The 18,872-nt window shown below is 44.0% G+C and overlaps 1 protein-coding gene across 1 annotated transcript in view; it reads left to right on the forward strand.

Annotated features, from left to right (window-relative positions):
- The first annotated feature begins 6,303 nt into the window (after positions 1-6,303).
- METTL24 (methyltransferase like 24) overlaps positions 6,304-18,872 on the forward strand; it is a 53,200-nt gene continuing 40,631 nt past the window's right edge. Inside the window, exon 1 of the mRNA XM_039568526.1 lies at positions 6,304-6,668. Within this exon, the coding sequence (XP_039424460.1) occupies positions 6,375-6,668 (294 nt within the window). The 5' untranslated portion in view covers positions 6,304-6,374. The remainder of the gene's footprint in view (positions 6,669-18,872) is intronic.

Below are 18,872 nucleotides of genomic sequence, written 5' to 3' on the forward strand. Positions count from 1 at the left end.
TTTTGTTTCAGATAAAGACTGAATTTAGTGTTCTGAAAAAATGAGATGCTTTTCAGACGCATGGATGAGACCTCTATTAAAGGTGGTTACATATTATTAAATTGGCCTGCATACTCCAGAACAGTTTGGAAAGCCTCCTGTCCTAGGAAAGCTCTTTTTTACCCATCAGGTCTCAAGGATGCTGCCAGCCACTCCCAGCTTTTATTGTTTCCTATCGCCTTTAATGAAGCATAAATTGTACAGACACACGCTAGTATATCAAACAACATTGAAAGACAGACCACAGAAGAAATGCACAGTACATTAATTGTGGGTCTTAATTTGTTTGTGAATCCTCTACGTGAAACATTTTGCTCCTGTTCTTCTCCCTATCAGCCCCAGTGCTTTGGCTTGCACCTTATCCCCCCTTGGAGACCCCTTTTCCCTGAATGCTTGCAGATGAAGGAAGGTGTCTCTCAGTGACATCTGCTGGATTGTTCCAGAGCCATTGTCATCCCCTATATAAGTACTTTGGCATTTGTACTGTTCTACGTAAGCCCATTAAAAACATGTAATAAAAAGGCTTATATAATTTCTTAAAGCCATCATTCCTACTCCACTTGCAGTGTTTTGTCAAATTATGACAATTATAGATTAATCCCTATGCCAAATTACATTTTTTAATGAAAGATATTCATCCTTGAGCTTAGAAGTGTAAAAATGTAAGTAAAATTTATTTCACCCAAAAAAAGGCAGAGAGCTGAAGCCAGAATAACACTAAGGTAATCTTTAAAATCTACAGAAAATAGGATTTTTAAAAGAAATCCAGGGTAATTTTTAAGCAAAGATGGGCGTCTGCCTGGGGTTACCGTATAGATACAGGGGAAATACAGATGATGAACTGATATCACAAATATCTTTGTGCAACAGTATGTGAACTGCATGTGAGCCATCACTACTTAATTCCTGTGAGCTGGAATGTCTTTTTTACAATGGCAATACATTTTCAATTTTTATACTAATATCTCTTCAATAAAATTTCCAGCCCTTTTTTTTTTAAAAAGCAGGCAGAATTTTGCTTGTTCAGAATGATTGGACAATTTAGTAAAAGGCAGACTGTAAAAGCACTGTTATTCCACTCCAGGAGTGAAACACAGCTTCTGGAGGCAATAGTTGTATTTGTAGATACCACAAGGCTTAGGGTTAAATAAATAAAGTTAAGGCCCAAGGGTAGGAGAGAGCTGCAGAGCATCTTCTCCTGGAGGGCCGTCTCATTCTTCTTCTCCTTCCTGCAGTGAATGTGTGCGCACAGGTACAGGTATGTGTGAGTGCAAACATACAGGAGCGTGACTCAGAGGTAAACCTTGAGCTATAATCCCCTCTCCAGGCCAATAATTATCAGCTGTCTCTTTCATCAAATTTGGAGCATGTGGCAAGGCTGTGGTGTTTGATTCCCTCTGTAGCTGGAGGGAAAAGACAGCTTCTGCCCATGCCTCGTGCTGTGCTGCTGAACAGCAAGATCAATCTTGTGTAAAGCTGCCTAAATGGCCCACGAGCTTGAGGAGAGCTAATGGGAGACTGCATGAACATATATTTTTTAGTTGTTATCTTCAAACTTACCAGTGGCGAGCTGAGAAGCAGTTTTAATGATTCACACAGCTGAGCTTTTGCCTTGACAGCTGTTCAGACATGAACTTCTCAGCAGCTGTAAGTGGGTAATAGACCAATACGGCAAATTTACTTCTCTGTTGCTAACATTTAAAAGATAACACAAAGAGATTCTTTAATAGTTTTCAGTGGAATTTAAGGCATGGGAAGGAGTAAGGGCTGTACCTACCTGGCAGAGCTGTGTGCAGGCTCCATGGAGGTCTGTCACTTTGGTGCATAAAGAAATACTTCCAGGATTTTGAGCTGCAATTTTAGGAAACAGAACTGAAACCAGGCTTGCACAAAAGCTATCACCAAGAAGTCACCCAGGGAGCTACAAACTTTTAATTCCATGTTCCTCAGGGCTGTGGCAGAGCTTTCACACATAAATGTGCAAGGCAATAAACCAGGCCTGGACCAAAGCTCTGACTGCTGCAGACTCGGGATCTGAGGCACACACATCTTCTGTGGTAAGGACACACCATGCTTCTCTTCCGCAGCCACTTTTAAAATGACCTTGTGAAAGTTTCTACACAAAACATCTCGGTTTTCAAGTGCACAGAAAAACGTCACTCCAATTTTCGAAGCATTAATCAGGAGTGTAGGAGGAAAGAGAGGGGAAAAAACTCTTCCTTTGCTCTGTCCTGTAGATTTTGGCAAGTGGCTCATACAAACCCAGAGCACAGTCAAAAAGAGCATTCTTATTCATTTACTCATTTTATAGGAGGAATGTCTGACTTGTATTAACAGCCCTTGGAGAATCCTAGGGAATCCTAGTGGCGTTTTTCCTGCCTGGGGTTTAATTTTGTACAGGGATTGGGGCAGACATTTTAACTAACCAGAAGATAAACAGAAGCCCTGACAGTGGGTGGAGGCAGAAGATGAATGGGGTAGGCAAGGTGTTTGAACTGAAAATGGCCATAAGAGAGAGAAACATTAAATAACTGCTGCAAAGGAGAGATTTCACTACCAGCAATATCCCAGGCAAGAGGTAATTTGTAAGCAGCAAAGATAGCACTGAAGCAATGAAATTTCATTCTAGAGGTTTAGCACTGTGCTCTTACTACAGACAAATTTGTAAATGAGAGAGGAGTTTTAACAGTTTATAGACTTTTCCTGGAGAAACTAAGGGAGCTGTAGCTCTGTGGCACCAATATAAAAAGTAGATGCCATAAGACCGATGTCTGATTTTGGTTATCAGGGCACGAAGCTCACTGTTCTCAGTAGAAATTGCATGCTCACATTCAGAGTCACTGTTCCAGTTACTCCTTGCATTTCATGGTGGCAGTTTGTGCTCAGCTGGATCCAGCTTGATGGATGTTCCTCTAACACCATCCATCTTGCTTTAGGAGAGCAAGGAAGGGAGGTTATTTGCTGCCTGATTCAAAGAGCGAGCATGTTTTGTGAAAGATGTGAAACTTTGCAGAAGCTGTATTTCCCAGCAATCACCTCAAAAAGGCTCATCATCCATGTGGACTGGAGCTTCATGCATTGCGCTACAATTTCAATTTGCTCTTCTTCTCAACAGGCTTTGCTCACACACATATCTTTGCAGCCAGTTCCTGGGGGGGAATTGATTTATAATACACTTGTAAAAATGGAGAAGTGAGACTGTTTAAGGGACTATCTTAATTCTCACTGATTCTCATGCTAATCCTGGTAAGATTTCTCATTGTCCCTGAGATTCCCTGAGATCATTCTCTATCACTGTTCTCTTATTCTCTATCTTTAGAAATCCTCTGTTGTGTTTTTAACAGGCAGATTTACATTCATAAGAAATTGCAGGGTAGGGGGTGGGGAGGAAGCAAGAGAAATTCAATTGTTTGTTAAAACACAAAAGGAAAACACTGAGTTAAATTAGTGAACTGTTCTTTATCAGGACCACTCCTGGCATGCCCACAAATTGGGGCTTATCAGCTTTCTATGGAAGGGAATATTTTGTACAAGGTCAGCACTTACAGCTCAACGATGACAAGAAGAGTGGCTGGATTCAAGTATTTGAGCTTTTTGCTGGAACTACACACTAAGAGAAGAACAACAAATGAACCTCTGATGCTAAAACCAAGAAAGACCTTGTGGTTTCTATTCTGCTCAGGTAGACCTCTTTAGTCTGAGTATGCATTGTTCAAGCTTTTAGGAAAGCTTTGATTTCTCAAGGATTAAACTTCAAGAGAGAATTTTAAAATGTATTTCTGCGCTTTATACTTTTGGAGTCAACCTGTCTTCAAGATTTTTTCCATAACCATACACACACAAACTTATATTTTAATAAGACCTTCACATACCATTATTTATTGCCTAGGTGCTGAGAGCTTAAAACAACATTTGTGCTAAGAATTTTGTGAAATAATACCCCTGCATTTAATGTTTTTGATGTATGTCTAAAACCTCTCTTCCCTGAGCAGCAGCATTACTTCTGTCCTCCATATGAAAGTTGCCATTTCACACAGAGGAGCAAAGTGATGCACAGGCAGCCCCGTGGCAGCCCAAGTGACCTTCTGCAGATGAACTCCAGGTGATGCTCGTGGATGGAGCCAGGTACCTGTCTCTTAAGTTGCTGTCAGTCGTGATTGGTGCAGTTACACTCTCCCTTTGCCCTCATAAATGTGTTCCTTCATTACACAAGCACCAAGGCTTGTCTGATCCATTCATGAGCCACCAAGGTGGGGTGGAAACAGGAAAAGTGTGTGGTTGTCAGAAAGATCCACTTCCAGAGCCAACTCGCTTCCCCATGGCAAACACCTGAGGCTGTCCCATGTTGTCTCTAAGCTGATCAAAAAATAGGATGGTACCAACAAAGGTGCCCACGTCTATTAGGAAACTGCTCCAGATAGTGGTTTTTTGAGTTGCTTTTCATCTCTGTCAGGCCCTAGTTTGACTTATTTTATGAGAAAGGAGCCACCCTGCTGCTACAGGAATGGCAGGTAGGACTGACACACTCTTCTGAGAGGAGTATACATTTAGGGTGTTTTAAAACAACCATGGAATTGCGTTAACCTAATTCAGGACAGTTTACCTAAAAAAAAGAGAACAGCCATGTTCAAATGGCTGGAATCATGCACCTCACCTGCCAGTGCATCTGTGCTTAGAGCCACACTGAAATCCCACTTCTCCAGACAGATAATTGCTCCCTCCCTTATCTTCCTACATGCAGCACTTCCATCCTGCTTCCATTGTGCTGCTGGCACACTCCACTTCTGCCAGTGCTCCTCTCTGACCTGCTCCCCCAGCAGCAGCCAGCTCTGGCTCTGCTCCAGGCTGTGAAGAGACAGGAGAGGTCAGAGAGAAGTAGTGCAGCCTGCTGCTGAGGAGAGGACACCAGAAGGAGCTTGGTGCAGCAAGTCTCTCCCTTGCCAGCAGACGAGACAGGGATGCTGGAAGCACAGTACTGCTCACAGGAGACAAGGGTCACACCCCCTCTTCCCTAGTTGGCAAAGAAACAGGGAGTAGTCATGCATCCATGTCCTGCATATCCCATCTGGGAACGTATTTATTACTCACTGAGCTGCAAATTAGTTATCATCACCCCTGTCCCTGTTCCCACAGAGCTTGCCTCCTGTCATTGACCCTGCTCACCACCTGCGCTCCTGCTTCAGAAAATCCTGCCAACCACCTCTCCCTGCTCATGCCTTAGCCATGGGTTGGTGTTGTGGTTTAGGACCAAAGCCCAACTGGGCACTTTATAGTTCTTCACAGTGTGCCCCCATTGCAAAACAAATGCGGGGCCTCGTGTGCTCCCACTGAGATGAGCAGGACACCTGTCCCCTGCACTGCCTCTCAGCTCGTGCAGATCCATCCCTTCACACGTGAAACCAAGGATGTGTCATGAAAAGCAGCAGGATTGTGTGCCTACCCAGGAGAGAGACTAGGAGGCAAAGTACAGACTTAAAAGAGTCACTCATAAGCACAAGGTGTTGCAGCCAAATTAGGGCACCACAACTGATGTTTCACACAGGCTTCTCACACCCTTCAAATGTTCAGGTCCAGCATGATTTAACTGGTCGCTAACAGCCACATCACTGGTTAGTAATCATAGTAAAAATTTCCAAAGCAGGTCTATTTTTGCAGCATCTTTGCTGCTTATCTATTGATCCAGATGTCCCCGGAGTCAACCTTGCTAGAGTTACTTATCTGTACTGCCAGACAATACTGGGGAGGGTTTTCAAAGATGTGTCAGAGGAGCTAGGATGCTGGTGTTATCTTGGCTGTCCAAAATACTTTATCCTCCACAGGCAGCTCTAACCTTACAAGAAACAAAGTCCTTACTTCCAGGGCCAGGCTGTCCTTTTGTTTGACTTCAACATGAACAATCCGCAAGTCTCCAGTAAACTTTCACTACCTCGTGGTGTTACAGTGTATAATGTGAACTTACTCCGTACATTAACAAGTTAGTACACTTCCATGCTGTAGAGACGGGCTGATAGGATAGTTAAGACGGGGTGTTGAGTCCTCTCTCAGGCCCGCTGACACGCACCTGTGGCTACACAGCCGGCCCCACGTTCGTACCGGGCACTGCCCCGCCGAGGCGCGGAGCACCCCTCGGGCCGCCTGCAGCCGAGCACCGCTACGTCCCGCAGCCCCCGCCGGGCCGGGACAGGGGCATCCCGGCCCCTCCCCGGCCGGCCCCGCTCGGGGCGGGGACTCCTAAGTTTCGACGGCGGCGGCCGCGGGGCCCGGCCCGCCGGCGGCATGAGCCCTGCGGCGGGGCGGGGGGGCGGCAGCAACCGGGCAGGGCAGCCCCCGACGCCATGCCCAAGGAGCGGCCGCTCTGGCGGGGCGCCGCTTTCCGCCTCTGCCTGCTCTCCGCCGCGCTCTTCCTCTGCCTGCAGCTGGGCATGAGGCGAACCTGGTGTCCGGAGGAGAAGTCCCGGGACCCGGCGGCGGCGCGGGGCGCCCGCCCCGTCCCGCGGTGCGGAGCAGCGCCCGGGCGCGGCGGCGGCGGGGGGCGGCCGTCGGAGGGTCACCTACGTGCGGAGCGGGCGGCGGGGCAGCGCCGCGCCCGCCTGCTGCGCCCCGCAGCCCCGGGCGGCCGCCGCAGGAAGGTAGGGCGGGCTCGGAGGGAGCGGCCGCCGAGTCGCGACAGGCGACCCCGGCTCCCTGCGAAGGGCTGAGCGTGAGCGGGCACCCGGGGCGGAGATGGGGCTGGTACCTGAGAAGAGGCGGCCGGGTGTGCGCTGGTGAAGCGAGGTAGTGTGGTGTCATGACGACTTCTTGGGAAGTGGTCAAGCGACTTTTTGAGCAGTGCTGCTCAGCTGCAGGGAAGGGCGAATGTGCTGGAGCGGGGCTGGACAAGGTGAGAGCTCGGTCTGAGAAGGTGGCAGTAAGCCCGAGTCACCAGGTGGGCTCCGCAGGCTGATGCATCCCCAACAGGATCAAACTTGGGCAAAGACCATGGCGTTCTTGGCATCCGAGTGCCATTTCATTCTCAAAAGGCCATCAAGAAATGGTCCTAAGACCTGGTCTGCGTGAAAATTAGTGAGTTAGTGAATGAGCTGGTAAATGAACCTGTAACTAGGTTCCTACGTGGCAATGACTGTAAAGCCTTTTGGGGAAGTGAGGACCATCATTAGGATCTGGAGTTCAGCAGGAGTGAGGAGTGCCAGTGCTACCTTCACCCCGCAGTCAGCTGCGTGTGTGGCCAGTAGTGGGATGTCGCCTTCTTCAATGATCTCCATGTTGTCCTTGGTTTTGGCAGATGCCACGCTCTCAGGAACCGCTTAGAGGTTCAAATATTTATTTTGCAGAGTTTTCTTTGCAGTCTTTCAGGGGGGGAAGAGCCAGCTTTGAGGGCAGTGAAGGAGTAGTTTGTCGTGGGTTTGTCAGTAGTTTTGGGGTCCTGCTGTCAGGGTGCAGTAGTGATGGTCTGTGCGGGTTCTTAAAGAAGCTGGAATGATCATGAGGAGGAGCACATGGGATTTTGCAAGAAATGAGACCACCTTCCTGGTCAAAGTAAATAACTGTTTCTGATCTTTGCCTCAACAAGAATAAAACCAGTTTTCTGCAGAATGGCTAAAGCCTGTCCTTACTCCCTTGATGAAAAGACTACTTGCTAACATCCAAACCACCATCTGACCAGATGTTCTGTGATTGTGGGGTCTCAACTGCAAATCTGCTTTCTTCTCTTTGCCTGTTCCGCCCCAGTAATTAATGTTTTATTTCATGAGGAGATGACAATGAACTCGTGTATAAATTGACTTCTAGGTTCAGCTCATCTGGGAAACCGATGGAAAAAACCTGCTACTTTCTGCCTCTGGGTTCCTGAAAGGTTTAGAAGAAATGACATAATCCCTTGCTTCCTTCACCACTGTGGCAGTCATGAAGAACAACATTGCCCCATATTTGTTCAGAATAATGACTGTGTGATGTTCTGTTGTGCTGTGGTATTGATACCACATTGAGGTACCTAGGTCTTGCAGTGTCAGTTTTTGTGATTTTTGTTGTCAATGCTCTGCTACTTGGCATTATCCTAAACCCCAGCTTTTAAATTATTCTAATTATGGAAGAATTTCAGCATTAATAGGGAAAAAAGCTATAATCCTGTGGATTCAAAGAGTTTCTTGAAAATATGCTAAGAATGGTGTCAAAAAACAAGAGGCAAAAGTAATGCACATCCTAATTTAGTTAATGATTTTTGAGGAAATCCTAGTGGGGAAGCAGAGGAGAGGCTGCTCATTTTACCTGAGAACTGGCAGCACCTTGCAGTGTTGGAGAGCTTGAGGCTCTGGAAAGCCCAAGTGTGTTTTGGTGCATCTCCAGGTGAAGTGTGTGAAAGAAACATCACTGCTGTGGTTTGTGGTGCTGGCCATGTTGCTGCTGAGGTCTCATTTGAATCCCTCAGTTAAGTCAAGGGAAAAATATTAGTACATATAATAGAGGGTGGAGTTGTTGCCAGGTTAGGTTTGAGACCATGAAGTGCCTTCTGTGTTCAGCTATTTGACTTGAATATGTTGCTTCAGGCTAAGAAAAATCTGCTTAAAGATAGGGTTTTGGGGATAACAGGACTGAACTTCCAGGGATTTCTGGTCTTGAAATAGAGCTGTTAAATAAAAATATAGGGGGAAAAGTAATGGTAAAATAAAGTGAAAGTGGTCTGAGGTCTGTCATTTTTTCACGAGAAGAAGCACAATAGCTAAAAAAAAATTTAATGGGTGATTTTTAATTTTTTTTTTAGTATCAGGAAACATGGTATTTCACATCAGACTATTGTAAGACAAGATGGGAGCATTTACCAAAAATGTCTGCTTAAATTGGTGGTCTGTGGCTTCTACTAGCAGCTCTGGAGAAAGGCATCAGGGTGCAACTGCTGTCAGTATGCTGTGCTGCTGTGTGTAGATGCTGCCTGGAGGAGAGGGACAGGCTCCTTGCACAGATCTGTGCTATATCGGGGTGGGATTGCTTTTTGCTGTGTCTTTTATGTGTTTTCAGTGTCTTCTGTCTGCCTGTAAACTATTGTCAGTCCATTTCTAAAGCCTGCAGAGGCTTTCAGGTATGGGAGTTTTTTCTCTCCTGGTGTTTATAGGGATGGTGTTGGACAATGTTGGGATGTGTGAGCCAGCAGGATGGCAGCAAGGAAAAATCGATGAGGCCAGACTTCGCTCTGTTTGCCTCTAGTTATATACTGTTTGCCTAGTGCCTCTAGGTTATAACTCTGCCCACACTTACATCACTGAATTAATGCAGAAGACTGATGAACAGAGTGTTTCCATAGATGAAGTTGAATATCCTACTTTGTAGCTGTATAAAAAAATAAACTGCAAAAGCACACAAGGAAATTATTTGGTGCCTACTTTGAATCAACTATAAAGTTTCCTGAAGCAGGGTTGTGTTATTTATTTCCCAAGCACAACTGCAGTCAAGCAACCAACACCACCAAAAGGGGAAAAAAAAAGATGCAGACAGGATGGGAAAGATGAAGACTTGTCCATAAATGGCCCCTAAGTCTGCAGGAAACTGCCTGTGCTTTTCCTGACCACTGGTGAGGCTCTGTCAGCAGAGACCATGACTCTGCAGCCGATGGGAGGGTTTGACCACCGAGGTTCCAAGTGTCTGTTCGTGCCTAAGGATGCATACATAAAAAATGTTAACTGAAAGCAGCAGGGACTAAAGTAATTTAGCTATGTGACATCTCTGGGAGCTGCTGGAGCTGCCTGTTGTGGTGCTTCAGAGAGCTGTGCTGTTCCCAGCTGTTTTGCTCCTGGTTGAGCCTATGAAAGAGCAGATGCTGCTGCTCTTGCTGACCAATAACAGGCAAGATTTGGCACTGACACGATATGATGGTTATCTGAAGAATGGGAAGAGTTTTGTTGTGCTGCAAGTGTAAAGCAAATGCAAGTTCATAATCCCACTTATATTTGGTGGAGCACTTAAAGCTGCATTGTTGCTAATAAAATTATGTTTATAAAGTGTGATTCTAAGCTCTGGTTGTGTTAAGCACTGACCTGGTAACACATGAAGCAGATAAAAACTCCAGCTACATGGAAACACACAGATTTTGCCAGGTGTACCTGCTCCTGCAATAGGTATTAGCAGGGTGTGCACCCACAGAGCGCTGCGGACATGTGAGGTGTGTTTTAAAAGGTTATTCCAGGGTGCCATGGCAAAAGAAAAAAAATACTGCATTTGGAATTTGAAGTAACAGCAAATTCTTGTCACAATAATTGCAATAACAAGGTTATGTTGGCTCTTGTGCACTGAATTTGGGAGGAGCCCTCTTCAGGAGTCTGGTTGAGAAAAGCTGGAATTCCTTGCCTTCTGGGCAGATTTATTTCCATGGAGGTGGGGAGTGTGGTATGCTGCCAAAGTTAACCTGATGTTATTTTGGATGCTCTTTCATGTCATACCTAGGAATATAAAAGTATTTACCTTCAGTGATTAAAAGCAAAGAATAAGATCTTGCTGCTGGGCCCATTTGTACTTTGCCTGGGATTATAACATCTTTTGTAACATGATGTATTATTGCCTAAAACCAAAAACTCTTTTGAGATTGTATGTTTTCAGGTGTTACTTACACTTGTATAAATTTGTCTTTTGGTTCATTATAAATGCAGACTAATTGTCTTTTGCTGTTTCTTGTTGGATTGAAGGTTTTGGTTCTCTTTAAATAGGAACTATTTCCAAGAGGTTACTGCTTCTCTGCAGTGATGACTGATAAGAGTCTCATCTTTAATTGTCTGCAAATTATTTTGGAGTTATAGCCTTGAAATTATGTGGAATAATTGTTTGGAATTTAGTAATACAGCAGGCTCATAATAACCTCATTTGATGTAGCATTACACTAGTGCTAAGATTTTACTTAAATTTACATTTGGGTTTTAACTTTAGAATGACAATGCCGTTTATATTTGTCAGTGCTTGTAAGTGTAGGGCTTATGCCAAGAGTCCTTTTTAATTCTTCTAGAAATCTGGTTAGAAAAATGTATCAGATGTTTTCATTGCCTAATTGCATCATAGTGTTTTCAAGCTGGCTTCACATCTTTAAAAGTATGGTGAGTTTTGAGTACTGCTTTTATAGGAAGTTACTCTGCCTCTTCATGAGGAAGAGCCAAAATTCTTGGAGGAAACTTGGTTATTCTGAAGTTAAATCGATCCGTCTGTCTTTCTGAAGTTAAATTTATCCATCTGTCTTTCCACATCCCGTGGTGTAATTGCTTGTCTGTTTTGGATCGAGACTTAACTTTTATAAGTTTATTCATTCTGTGTGCCTGGAGCAGTGTTTTAAGATTACACCAGACTTTGACAGGACAGGGCTTTGGGAGCTGTGCAGGGAGTCCCATCAGGCTGTGTTTGCAGGGGCGGATTTGCCCTGGCTGAGCCAAACCAAAGGAGCCGCGTGGGTTAAAGTGGCCTCTTGGATCTCCAAAGATTATTCCGGTCTCTCCACCTGTGTCCCAGGCGTGACGAGCTTTACAGCGCTCATTGCTCTTCCCTAAGTGCTGTGTTGAGGTGTGAATAACAGCCTGGCTTTGAGGGATGCGAGTGGCACGTGGGATGCTGCTGCAGAGGAGTGCAAAGCTGAAGAGCTGGATATTGGTTATTCCTTGGAGTGTGTTAACTCTGGGCGCCTCCTTTAATAACAGGTAGACAAACTGGAGAGAGTCTCATTCAGAGGAAAAAGGTGCTAAGAGATGCAGGAAGGCAAGCCTGCAGGCAGCGCCTGAAGTACTGGTACTTGTTTTGAATGGGGAAAAGTAGGTTTTGAGGGAACGTGCCAAGACTCTCCAAACTAAAAAAAAAAAAAAAAAAAAAAGTTTTTTTAAGGACATAATGACCGATTGTTCCCTAGGTCCACTGGAAGTAGGACAAGAAGTAACTGGCTTCATTTTCAGGCAAGATACTAGAAAAATCTTTTAACTCTGCAGTTGGTAAGGAATGGAAAGACTCCTTAGAAAAATGTGAACTGTGGGTATCCACACAGGGAAGGTCTAGGTATGTTTTTCTTTGTGCTTCCGGGCAACCTCCTGAGGTCCCTCTGGCTACATTTACCTGCTTTGCAATTAGAGAAGCAGTCTGGCAGATACAATGTAATTAGCCAAAGTGGAATTTAGCCTGAACAATGATCTAATATCGATGGGATAAGGAGAGGTAATGGGGTGTTCTAAGACTATAATAAGCAATATTTGCCATGGCTTAATACCTCCCTAGAGAGACCAGACCCCACCATAATTGTTCTGTGTGATGACTTAGTGGACCCCAAAGTAGGGGACAATAGTTGACAACTTTTTTCCCCTCCAGCACTTGGAGGTCTCTTAGCAAATATAAACTGACCCAAAGTTGCTTATCTGGTAAGATTAACGCAATATAGGAGTTTATGGCTTCAATATGTTAGTACCTGGGGAACAGCCTTGGTCTGTTTTTGCTCAAATATTCAGGCTAATAGCACAGACTGAGTGAGGTTATTGTCCTTGGAAGAAAAGAATAAACTTTTATTGAAAGCAGTTTTCATCAGCTGATAACCGAATCTGGGGAGCATCAGCCAGCTCTGCCTGTAAACAGAGGCAGCTGAGGTATCAGAAAGTACCCAAACACAGGAATCCTTCTCCAAGTAGTCAAGGAATAGCAATACTGGGCTTTCATTGTATTTTAACGGCAGATGAAATGCATTTATAGTATACCATAAAGAGGAGATGGTAATGTTTTTTCTGACAATGATGTCACTTGCAAACTTGTGAGGTAAATGACCACTAAGAATAACCTTGATTCTTACACACTTTTTATTACCTGAAATAGTTCTTCCTTCGTGATTTTTTTGAGAAGCAGATGGGTAATATTATTCTTCAGAAAGTCATTACAGCATTATGAGACTTTATATCCAATACCATAGATTTCTTTCAAAATCTTTCAAATACCTGCTCATGGCTTTCTTTTGGCATATAAAGACATGAGAAGTTCTTCTAGGTAGCTGTGGCATGGAAAAAAAAAATATGGGTGTTTAAGCATTCTTAAGGGACCCAAGGATCGAGGTGATAATTTATTCTGCAGATGCCTTGCTCTGTAGTGGCCATTACAGTTATGCCATTGTTTCCTTGAACCCAGAGAGACAGTTCACAGGCCTTGTACAAAATGTGAATCTTTTATGACTGCAGTAGCAGGTTGGGAAAAAAAACCATTTCTGTTTTCTGTTTTCAGTTCAAACTGTTTCATGGGACTGCTCTGGGGGCCAAGTGAACTGAACTGCCCAGTAGCAGTGGCACAGTTAGTGCCAAAAATGGTCTTTTGTCACATTTCATGTTTTGAAATAAGAAGTGAGGACAGTTTGAGGAGACACAGCTTTCCTTGCTCAAGCAGCTCTCAAGGTGGCCAATATTTCTATGTTCTTTTCTAAAATTTCCTTCTGTGGAGACAGAAGTGTCCAGAAAGAGAGATTTGGACAGGTAAAAATTCTCCCGGATAGCCCTAGGGTTTTGACTTTACATTGCCAACCTTTATCTGCCTTCTTATGAGACAAGTGTTTAACTTCATTGCTAGTAAGGTTTTCATCCCAGTTAGTCCAGTCAGTTCACATCAACATTTACTCAGCCAGCCAGGCAGTTAACAGAGACGTGTCTGCTTGGGGGCTGCATGGTAGGTGCCAGCATGCCAGATATCTCTCTCACGCCACTTTTACTGAGCTGTGGCCTCGGTTCAGACTGAGGTGCAGCTGGGGGATCTTTGGTGTGAGCCCAGAGCAGAACTCCAGTGGCCCCTGACAAGGGGTGCAGAACTGAAATCCTGAGGTGAGGAACAAAACCCTCTCACAGCTGCCTTGCAGACTCGTGCAGACAGCGTGATGAGTGCATCATCACTTCTTACAAAACAGATGTAGAATTTGGAGATTTAGATAGCATTAGGGAGGGACCTCCAGCCTTTGCCCAAGCAGTCTGGTTTGGTTGTCAGGCTGTCCTCCAGCCTGGCAGTGATGGCTGCCACTCGTGGCACAGATTAGATAAAAGATTTGACATGTAAGTGAGAAAGTCTGTGTGAACCACCACTAATCTTCGATGGCATCTGCAGCACAGCCCACTCTTATCGCTTGTTCTAATATTAACCTTGAGCTGAGTTTGTCTTGGATGGCTGTTCAATGCTCCAGAGCTGTGTGCAGTGGACGTGAGTCATTTAATCAACTTGAGTGTTTTTGTAGCTAGAAGATACACACCAAGATACTTTTGTGCATGATGAAATGTTGTCCAGAGCCCTTCTGTGTTTCTCAGTCTAGATCAAATGACCTGCAGTTCAGTGGAACAACTAAAAGAGGGGAAAAAGATGTGAATCAATTTTTCTTTCAATTGTGGTATATGGCATATGTATCATCCAATCTGTATGCATACACTCACCCTAATGCTGTTTATTTTAGTGGTTTTGCCTACAAAAGTGGCAGGGTGACGTGCTGCACTATTTTGAGTTGGCCAGTCTCTCAGGGTAATAAAAGCCATGTGCACAAATGGACTGACGCCTAGGGTAACAGAGAGATGAAAGCCATGATTTTGAACTCTCTCTCGTGGCAACAGCTGGGTCAGTTTCAGCAGGAGATGGCGGAAATGTTCCCAGCTGTTTATGCAGTGCTAAGTGGAAGGGCTTGGATTTTCAATGATGTGTTGTTTCCCCATCTGATCTTCTCTTCCATCTTCAGTAGTCTTGCTTTTGAATGTGCCATCAAGCTCAGGTGCCACCAGGAAAGCTGCAAATGCTCATGAACTGCACTGTCAGAGAATGGGTGGATGGAGTATCCTGTGGTCACTGCTGACCCTTTGAAAAGCACAAGTCCTGAGTGTGGCTCTGGGGGAACCCCTGGGTGGTCATTTGGCTCTCTTATTAATTTTTTGCAACATTTAAAAACTAGTGCTGTAATTTATGTCCACGCTGTCACATGTATAAATGAAATAAATAAACCTTCCCTTGTGTCTTTGTGTAATGATAAATGTAGTGGTTCCAGCAGCTATTAGAAGACAGAAATCTTGCTTCTCACCAAAGTCTTCTCAGTTTGCTTTGCAGACTGGAATAAAATGGCTTTTCAGAGTTCTTTGAAAGTCAGAACAGAATTGTTCTGGCTTTGCAAATCGCAAATCTGGGGTACTTGTGAGAAACATCATTCCTCATGCCACCTCTCCCTGTCACGCAATGGAGGCTTCTCTTGTCTCTGGCAAAGGACCAGGAGGACTTTGCAGTGGGTCATTGGCTTTTGAAGTCTCTTGGGACTGTCAGGCCAAGCCAACTGCTTCAGATTTTATATGAAGAACCTCTGGGTTTACATTCTTGTGGAAGAAAGAGCTAACCAACAGCTCATTTAAGAAGTGACCCACTGATGTTTACTTTGGGTTCCACTTTCTGATAGATTTCGGATGCAGCTTCAGGTGCAGGGCCGTGAGTTCTCCTGGAAGAGACAAAATTCTGTGTTCTTTCCAGGACTGACCTTGTGGCTTCTGCAAACTGAAGGAATTGAAACCTCTGCCCTTCTTTGTATGTGGAAGACAAACCTGTGGGCCTTGAGAGCTTAGCAAGGAAACACCTACAAGACCCTGATATGCAACTTGTCTGTCTTAGGGATATTGCTAAAATACATTCTTGCTATTAGTTTTGATGAGGTAGGGTCACTTTTTGTGTGTGTGTGTGTGTGACACGGTCTGCTGGGGAAAGTTAGCCAAGACAAAATTATGGCAGACAAGCAAATATCAGTGATGTGCCAGGGGCTGGACCTGGTTGGGAAATGTATGCATTTGAAAATGATGTTAGAACCAGCAAACATTAACATCACAGAGTTTCTGTCACTGCTTTGTCCTCCTGCTTTTTGCCTCATCCATCCCCAGCCCTCTTCCTCATTCCTCTCCTGGCAGCTAGCTAAGTCAAATAATCAACTGGGAGCTTCAAAGTCAGTGCCCTTTATTTAGCATCCTCTTTCATATTTTACAAAGAGACACTGTTTGAAATGCTAGGGGGAAGAGATGGTAATGTCTATTGATATGGCATGTAATGTTAGAAAACATCTGCCACTTAGAAGCCTAAAAATTATAGGAATCAGTTCCAAATCTTTCTTGCTCCCTACAGAGTAGATGACAGCAGTGGGGGAGTGAGATTCATCCCATAGATAAACACCACGAGGTAGGAGCTGTCTGAAAAAAACCCCAAATTTTTAGTACGGGTGCCATGTCTCTTTTGGGGTTTTCCTCATGGTTGTTCTGCAGCACTGAAACTTTCAAAGAAGTGAACTTTGTTTCATCCTGAATAGGGTGAAGCAACAACATCATGTTCCTTTTCCCTCCCTCTTTTGAGAAAATTAAACAAGAAGCAATTATGTGTCAATTGGTTGCTGCTGAGCTGAAGTGTTTCTTCTTCGTTAGATGTCTTGATTAATGGTTTGATCTTGCAATTATTATTCATTATGAAATCTGTGGGAATTCTGGGTGCATCATGAGTTCAGGGTCAAACCATGTAGTTTTTCAGTACTGTATCTGTATAATGCTCTGAATTAGTGATAAAATATTGGAAAATATCCTTGCTCAGAGAGGATGGTACATATTTGCCCAAGCCCATCCTCCATGGGCTTATGATGCTTGGGTCTATACTTGTTTTGAATAAAAAATATTTCAAATGTATGGGCTTTGAAATGAGCTTGATTTTCTTCTCTATAGACTGGAAAATAAATGTATCAGCTTGTACTTAAAATCCTAACAATTTGTAAGCCAGCTGTTGTTCCCTTTCTAGACAGAGTGAACTAACTGCCCAACATGCTGTTTTATTTTATTTGGAAGACTTTTACATAGCTCTAGACTAAGGGCACTAATCCATAGCCATATTAAAAAACAGGAAAGGGAGTATGTTTAAAGCTAGAATACGTTTCATTCTGTGAAACTGCATTATCTGGTTTTACTGACTAATGCTTTTATGAAATAAGGAATTAAAGAAGAAAAAAAGTTAAGTTTGGCTTTTTGAGTCTTCCCTGTCTATCCAGTAAAACCCAGTATGACGAAGTGAACTGATGGTGGGTTGAAGGAACAGTACCCTCAGTACCTGTTTTAAATACTCTCTGTCTTACCTTAGGGTTTTACACTCTGAAATCTAAATACCAGTAGAAGTTCCTCAGCCTTTTGGTTTACCCATGGATAAGAGCTGATATTTACTTGCTTTATGAGATTATAGACGTCTAGTGACAAATACTGCCCTCTCTTGCTCCCCAGGCACAAAAGGTTGCCCTGGTACTTACCCAGGAGGGGAAGATGAAGAGGAAGGGGTTTTCTGATCCTTCATACCTCCCTTTAGTTTGGAAGGTGTGGTGGACCATTTCTGTTTAGACATTTGCATTCCACTTGGATTAGAGAGATGGCTGCACAAGTGTGAAATGCTCCTATTTGTGTGAAAGCATTGGTTTTACTCTAAAGCACCTTCTTTTTCCCCAGTTCTTAGCCTCAGGCAGAGGCTCTGAAGTCAGTGGATAGGCTGCCAGAGGCATCCCTATCTGTAAGTCACAGTTTTGTGTTGGAACTTGCACAAAATAAACTCAGTTTATCTGGCTAGCTGTGTATTTACTGATGAATTCTGTTTGTTGTATGCTGTGGTTTAAATATTGAAGTGAAGTCAACCTAGAGGAAAATAGCTTTATTCCCCTATTGTATGGATTATGACATCTCCATATTTCTCAGCCAGAGCACTTCAACTAGAGCAGTTATGAATACAGGCTGAAGCCACGGTCTTGCCTCTGCCTAGCAGAAACTGAATTTGACAAGCAGTGACCAGTAGTTGCTGTATCTGTTTCTTGCTGCTGTCCTTAAGTGTTGGCAAAGGCATACGGGCACTGGAAAGAATTCAGCTGATTGAGCTGCTTAAGCAGTTTTGAGAATTTACTTCCATAAATTTCCATCTGTTCTGGCTCCTGGTTTTATCTCCATTAGATATATTATCATGCTGACAGCCTCTGGATAGCGCTGGAATGCTGCCGCCCGATTTATTTATTTTATTTTAGAACCATAGCAAAGAAATCTCATTTGGCTATTTTCAAAGCTGTATGTCTCTTAGAGTAAAATCAATCTCTCTTTTAATAAATGTCTATTTCTCCCATATGTTGCTGGGATTTCCAGTGGCAGAGCTGTTAGTCTTTGGTGACCTTTGAAGGTCTGAGGAGAGGTTCCCCAGTGCAATACCGCCCTTTCCTACCCCTGCAGCCCCCAGATTCCTTGGCTGCAGTGGATTTATTCCTCAGAGTTAGTGAGGAGTGGTAGTTACACTGTGTAAGTTATAAATTAGGTGTAAAGCTTCCTGAATACATAAGTACTTACAAATTAATATTTTGGCAAGTCTTCTGAAACCCTGCTTCCTGTAAGTCCCAAACTGGCACTCAGGGTGATGGTGAATTTACAGGGATGTCCACAGTGGCTAATGTAAACCTGGCAAGTGAGTTCCCAATACCCATTTCCTGTGGAGTTCAGGGTTGCGATTTGAATTCAGTGGAGCATTAATCACCTAAATTCCTCTACAGATCTGGCTTCCTCATGCTAATTTTGGAAGGTGCTCTTAATTTTACCAAATCAATTTCTTGATTCTTAAAGTGATGTAAATTCTGTCACTTGAAGTCAAAGGCAAGCATCCTTTTGTCCTGTGCATGCTTTTCTTATGAGACACTTTTTAAGGGGAAAAGACACAAACCTGCAAGTGGAGTTGGAGGAAGCTTGAGTGTGGGCTTTGTGTGTGAAACGCAGAACTTCCCAAGGCACCGAAGTTTTTGGTGTTCTGCACGGAGGTCGCTAGTGCAGCTCGCCTGCAGGTAAAGGCAGCAGTTCCCC

Source organism: Corvus cornix, chromosome 3 (genome assembly GCF_000738735.6).
Source record: "Corvus cornix cornix isolate S_Up_H32 chromosome 3, ASM73873v5, whole genome shotgun sequence".
Taxonomy (NCBI): domain Eukaryota; kingdom Metazoa; phylum Chordata; class Aves; order Passeriformes; family Corvidae; genus Corvus; species Corvus cornix.